Genomic DNA, 7,153 nt, shown 5'->3' on the forward strand with positions numbered 1-7,153 from the left:
CTTTACAGCTCATCTTACTGGTCAGTAATCGCTGCAGGAAGAAAGAACTCTGGCATTGGCCACAATGGAACAGCTGGACTGCCCAATCCCAAAGTGGGCTGAACAAGGGAATGAAACCATAGACATTAAAGTCACTAAACCTAAAAACTAAGGAAGCAAACAAGTCATACCTTACAAGATGACATGCAGGCAGAAGAAAACAGAGGCATTTTTTCATTAGCTTGGCACACAAAGGTTCTCTAGCTACTTGGTGAATTAATACACATGGTGCGCCTGGCTGGTGTGGGTCAGTGGTAGAGAACCAGCCCATGCACCGAAGGGAGGGCTCATGCAGTGGGCAATGAATCAACGTGCCTCTCTCACATCAATGTCTCTCGACCCCTCTCCACTCTCTAATCAATGGGAAAAGTAACTCGAGTGAGGATAACTAACTAAAGTATGCTTCTATGATGCTGGAAGAAGCACAAAAGGAAGACAAAAACCCACTTAGAGGACACCACCCTAAGAATACCCAAAAGGAAATACTGTGAATCAGGATTTCCATTCATTTTACAGCTTCCCAGGCAGGGCCTACTCTACTTCACAATTAATGTAAAAATAATTTTTAAGTTATATTCAAGTACATTAGCAGCCTTACAATTCCCGCACAATCTAACTTCTTTCTCACTTCAAGGTATCTGCACAATTTCCTCTACTTTGAAAATGATTCCCTCTCCCATACAATTCGCATGACTAGCTCTTCCTTTATCTAAAGTGTCAAACGACACTTCCTTAGGAGATTCCCAGAGCACTTCTCCTCTCTTAATAATCTGCCCTTTTACTTCTCAGCCCTTATCATTTTAATTATATGAATGTTTATCTGCATAATTTTTTAAATATATATTTTTAATTTATTTCAGAAAGGAAGGGAGAGGGAGAGACAGAAACATCAATGATGAAAGAGAATCACTAATTGGCTGCCTCCTGCAGACCCCCAATAAGGATTGAGCCTACAACCCAGGCACATGGCCTGACTGGGAATCAAACAGAGACCTCCTGGTTCACAGATCAACGCTCAACCACTGAGCTACGCTGGCTGGGCTCTGCCATAATTTTACCCTCATTAAAGTTAAGCGTTGCCCTGGCAGGGTAGCTCGGTTGGAGTATCATCCCATACAAAAAAAAAAAAAAAAAAAGGTTGCGGGTTCGATCCCTGGTCTGAGTATGTTCAGGAAGCAACCGAACATCGATGTCCTTCCTCCCTCCCTCCCTCTCCCTAGAATTCACAGAAACATATCCTCAGGTGAGGATTAAAAAATAAGAAGTATCATTACCAAAAAGACTACAGAAGATAGTGAACCAACCAAATGAGGATCTTCCTAGTGCACTGACAACATTATTTCATTTCAAACTAGGTCACTCAATTTTTAATTTAGTTCCAATATTAGGACCAAATTCAGGAAATCAAATCTCACCTTTTCTTCCTGGTTTCATTTCACCTTCTTGATCCATCCAATATTCTCTAATATCAATTAGGACTTTTCCTTTAAAGTCCCGTACGCTGACGTACCTCATTTTCCCAATCTGCAAAAGAAACAGAACATAAAAATTTATTTATAAGTCCATTTTTATTTACCAACTTACTGCATACTCACTACTCTTTTAATCACAAAAATAACTACTACTGTCAATATCAAAACTACAATCCAAAGGAAATGTCACTATTAAAAAAAAATCTTTGTAAATGATGGAACTAAACAAGCACAACTCACATTTCTAATCATTTTACATTATAAGAATCATTAGCAAAATAGTGCAACTGCTATGGAAAACAGTATGGAGGTTCCTCAAAAAACAGAACATATGACCCAGCAGCCCCACCTCTGGATATGTAGCCTCAAGAAATAAAAGCAGGATCCTGAAGAGGTATTATTTGTACACCCATATTCATAGCAACATTACTTACAATAATGTTTGGGATAGGGCAACCCAATGTCCATCTTCTGATAAATGAATAAACAAAATGTGATATATACAAGCAATGGAATATTATTCAGCTTTAAAAGAAATAAATATGTTCACATGCTGCAACATGGATGAGCCTGAGGCCATTATGGTAAGTGAAATAACAAGTCACCAAAAGATATAGATTGTATGATTCCACTTATAAGATGCCTAGAACAGTCAGATTCCTCTCTGAAATCAATAAAAATATGTATGTATTTTTAAGTGTAAGTATCTTAGGCGGCTATGACACTGAACTAAACATTTTCATTTTGGTTTTACAATAAGCCCAAGAGCTTGTTGAATAGATACAATTAAATCTACTGAAAATCTACTAAAATAATTTTATTAGATAAGTCAAATAAAGTTCAATGTGGGCTTGAGCAAGTGGAAGAAACTTTAGGTGATAGGATTTGACCTTGAAAAGTGATCAGCCATTAAATAAGTAAAAAGGAAAAAAAGGTGACAAAGACATAGAAGGGAGAAAGCAGAAAGATACAATACTGATTTTCAAGGGCAGGCTGACCACACTGACCTATACTGCAGAGGACTTGAAAACACTGGAAGAAAATTCTGAAGCCTGTATAGGTTCTTAGAGCAAGGACAAAAAAAAAAAAACATCAGAAAAATACTACTACTGCTTGTCTTCTGCAAGACTCATCTTCCTAAGATATCAGAAACCTGCAAAGAATTTAAACTCTCACTAGAAAAAGTAAACGTATTTTAAAAGAGACAAAGCAATGATCACAAGTAATTGAAGAGGTAGAAAACTGTTGCTGATTTGCATTTCCAGTGACAGCATTCCTGAGGCGATGAAGTGTAGAAAAGTGAAGATGCTGCCAGCTGACCTCCTGAAAGGCACCTGGAACAAGTGCTGAAAGGGCTCCTTTAAGGCTGGGGGTGGGGATGAGGGGGGTGTCAATACATTAAGAAAGGAAGTATTTGTTTATAGACTAACCAGTACCTTAGCCATGTACTGTACATGAGAAAGGCTAAAGCCCTAACCGGTTTGGCTCAGTGGATAGAGCGTCGGCCTGCGGACTCAAGGGTCCCAGGTTCGATTCTAGTCAAGCGCATGTACCTTGGTTGCGGGCACCCCCAGTAGGGAGTATGCTCTATCCCTCTCCCCTCCTCTCTGTAAAAAATGAATAAAATATATTTAAAAATGCTAAAACAGGGATTCATTTGGGGTCTGGAACAAATTAATTCAATTTACATTCTAATGAGAAAAAATGATTTGGTTTTCGAACAAATGGGTCTCGAACAGCCTTCTGAAACAAGTTAAGTTAGAGAACCGAGGTTCCACTGTACTTTCTAATGTGCAGTTCTCAATCTCTTCTTTTGGATTTCTATAGCTTTTAAATTCACATTGTTTTAAATACAGCAAAACTACAGACTTCTAGGTGTTAGGAATCATCTAGCATTTGAGGTATTGCTCCCAGGCATGCTGTCAATTTTGGCTCAAATTAAACTCGTTAAAAAATTTTTTCAGCATCTTATAAATTACTTTCATTTCTACTAACATGTTCTTGTATTTCAATGAATACCCTTAGTCAAGAGCACTCTAATGTACATAAAGGTTGTGCCTTATTAGATGAAGGCGCTCTGATCGTTCAGGTCCGGCCAGAGCAGCAGTCCCCTGGACCCAATCACCAACCTCACCTGGAACATGTTGTCATCCCTGCTGCTGCTGCTCTGTTTAGCAGACGACAGGGCTCTTGAAGTCTCACCAGTCTTTTGCTTCTTTACAGGCTTTTCTGAAGCAACTTGCTTTTTCCTCTTTAACTTGAAAGAAAAATATGAATATGGTTAAAATTTGCACACTTAATAAAACACTTCTCAGATTTATGGACACAAAAAAGGGGAGGGGGGGTATGTACAAGTTCAGTGACGAACAGGAACCTCAAGGACGATCTGACCATAGATCCCTACCTGGGCAGGTCAATGCCTGTACCTTTTAGTACAAGATGCATCTTTGCATTAAGCCCTGTCCACTGTTTCTGAGCACCTGGGTGCGCACACCTTTGAAAGGCCTAGTTTTCAGACGCCTGGGAGCCTCGGCACCCGCAGGAGAACATGGTCTTGCTAACTGCCCTGTAAGCCAAGCCCAGCCTCGCCTTCCATGTAATCTTCCTGTCTCCTTCGTAATTCCAAACATACAAGAGAAAGTGCAGTGTCCCTCTCCAAGGCACTAGGTCTTGTTTCCTAACAATGTCATCAGTTTGGCTTAATTAACTCTTATAAAAATTCACTACAAGTTTAGACATTTCTTACATGGACAGGCTCAAGATTCCAATACTTTTTAATACTTAAAGGATCAAAAGTCTGCATTTACTCATTAAATAAAAAATATAAACATAGCCAAGATCCACCTGACAATGAAACTTTGAAACTAACCTAACACTGGTATATAGTAGTATATGCAAACTGTTCTTAGGAGCCCAAAATATACTTAGGCATTAGAGTGGTATTAAGCAGAAAGATTTATTTTGTAGATCGGAATCCCACATAAGGTTTCTTTGGGAAGAACAACAAAAAAAGATGAGGGGCCTAATATTTTTGAATAAACTTTTGGGAACCACAAGTCTACTAAAGCTACAAAGGGAACATGCTAACTAGGAAGAATACAACCAACTTATTCCATTTCTAGGATATGATTATCTATTTATGCTCTGCCTATTCCAAGAGACACTTACACTGGCTTAGGGAATCTGAGTAGACAAAACTAAGAAATCTATTTTGTACTGAGCACAAGTCAACTCTAAAACGTCCTCATCACAAAAAAAAACAACAGCTAAAGACAGACAGCAATGTATTAGACTAGCATTCAGAAGCAAAACAATGTTTTAAAAGCAGCATCATTGCAAAAGCTTTTTATATAATCTGTCTCAAAATGAGCTAACAGCCCATGAAAACCAGCAGAGTTCCCAACCCAAACAGTAGAGGGCACTCATGTTCCTTAGTGGAAAGCCTAAGCTAGTATGGGGTGGGCAAAAGTAGACTTACAATTGTAATAATGAATAATGTAACTAACAAATAATAGCGCGATAAACTGTTTCATGTATTTACAACTGGAAACCTACTTTTGTCCACCCGTGTATATTAATTTACTAATTTAGGTGAAGCTAGACATAACATAATGTACACAAACAAAAAGAAATGGACGTATTTAACATGTCCTTAGGATTAACAGTACTATTTGGGACAAGCAGCAAAAATTAACTCTGCTCAAGAAGCAAAAGCAGCCCTGACCAATTTGGCTCAGTGGATGGAGTGTTGGCCTGCAGACCCAGGTGCCGTTCCGGTCAAGGGCATGTACCTTGGTTGCGGGCACAAACCCAGTGGGCTTGTGCAGGAGGCAGTTGATCAATGTTTCTAACTCTCTATCCCTCTCCCTCTCTGTAAAAAAATCAATAAAATATATATTTTTTTAAAAAGCAAAAGCAGTAATTCTTTACATCAGGGTCTGTATAGTCCCTGTGGACTGGTACATGCCTGACACACAAAAGCTCAATAAAAATATGTTGAATGAACGTATTCAGATGCTCTGCTGGTGTAATAGAGAGATTCCCTACTACAGTACATATATTCTCTGAAGCCTGTTTCACTCTTCCAGATGATATCATGTTCTGTATTTCCCTATGAAGATCCATCTCCCCCAAACTCCCCCTTAAGCTCTCTCTTAACTGACACTGCCACCTAGGCTCGGAGACCCCACTGCGGGAGCTTCTAGGAGACAGGACAGTGCGTGGAAGGCAGACCCGATGAAGTGCGAGGTGCTCAGCGAAGACGAATAGTGTACCACGCACAGTGCAGCGGCCATCTGATGCGGAAAAAGCCTACTCTCCCTCAACAGGCAATTTCACGTCAGCTATGCTGGGGGCTAAAAGGAGGGAACCAGAGTAAATAGCATTCTAACTTAAAATGCACCAAGCCTACACTTTAAGTAATACTTGTGGCTGGATAAACACCAATGACTGAGACAGTGGTCAAAATTGACATATGCATTCAAGGAGTACAGACAATTTGGATCAATTACTTCATATAATAGCTACAGATTAAGTCCATCTCTAAATAATGGCAAACAGTGGCTTTGGCCTAATTCTAATGCTATTCCTCTAGGGCAGCGGTTGTCAAACCTGTGGGTTGCGAACAATGAAAATACATCCTGCATATCAGATATTTACATTACGATTCATAACAGTAGCAAAATTAGTTATGAAGTAGCCACAAAAATAATTTGATGGTTGGGGGTCACCACCTCATGAGGAACTGTATTAAAGGGTCACGGCATTAGGAAGGTTGAGAACCACTGCTCTAGGGTCTATGGCAGTGGTCTGTAGGTGTAGGGCTCCTCACAGAAGTCAGTCTGAAGCTGCCTGGGGTCTGATTTAGGGGCGAGGGGTAGCATGGAGCAGCACTCTCAGCATCTGAGTGAAGATCCAGGCCACCCCACTTTCAGAAACACCCATCCTGTCTCTCACTGTAAGATTCCGACACACGGTGCTGTCCCTCGGAACTGGCTATGGCAATGCTGCGGAAGGAAGGACTACAGAAAGGACCTGGTGCAGTAACAGTCACCTTTTTGTCAACTTCACTGTCAGAATCGCTGCCAGAAGAGCTTGAAGAAACAAGTTCCTTTGATTTAGGCATTCTGAAAGAAAAACATATTATGTAAGTAATTTACAAATTGCTCTATTACATTCATTTTAACTCTCCCCCAACCAAAAATTTAAGAAGTTCCATGGTTCATGCTACCATTTTGTGGTACTGGAGTTTATACTGAGGGAATGCTAGAAGTTATATTCTAATCTGTGCTCTTCCAAGCTGAAGATAACATGCAGAGTAAAGTGTCGTACACATCGCACACTCTTACACCCTTTCTCAGAGCCAATGTGCATTTTTATTCTTCGCTTTAGCAGGGTTAGATGTATGAGTAGGGTCCATTGCAAGCAGCAGCTGACAGCCACCAGGGGAAGCCAGGGAGAGTAAGTCCTCTCAGTAAGGCTTTCCCCTTCTCATTGTTGAGACCAAACATAAAATTATTCACCACAGGAAATAACCACAACATTCACACGACATGGGGAATACTTGCACTATACCAGTGGTTCTCAACGTTGGCTGCACATTAGAATCACCTGAGAATCTTTTCAAAATCCTGATTTCTGGG

At 40.1% G+C, this 7,153-nt stretch overlaps 1 protein-coding gene across 1 annotated transcript in view; it reads right to left on the bottom strand.

The window, feature by feature from the left end:
* The window catches only part of SUB1 (SUB1 homolog, transcriptional regulator), an 8,059-nt gene extending 1,422 nt beyond the window's left edge, over positions 1-6,637 (bottom strand). The window contains exons 1-3 of the mRNA XM_006761772.2: positions 6,565-6,637; positions 3,646-3,768; positions 1,455-1,563 (exon numbers count right to left, since the gene is read on the bottom strand). Of these exons, the coding sequence (XP_006761835.1) occupies positions 1,455-1,563; positions 3,646-3,768; positions 6,565-6,636 (304 nt within the window). The 5' untranslated portion in view covers position 6,637. The remainder of the gene's footprint in view (positions 1-1,454; positions 1,564-3,645; positions 3,769-6,564) is intronic.
* Between the last annotated feature and the right edge of the window lie 516 nt (positions 6,638-7,153).

Source organism: Myotis davidii, unplaced genomic scaffold (assembly GCF_000327345.1).
Source record: "Myotis davidii unplaced genomic scaffold, ASM32734v1 scaffold496, whole genome shotgun sequence".
In the NCBI taxonomy this organism is placed as follows: Eukaryota; Metazoa; Chordata; class Mammalia; order Chiroptera; family Vespertilionidae; genus Myotis; species Myotis davidii.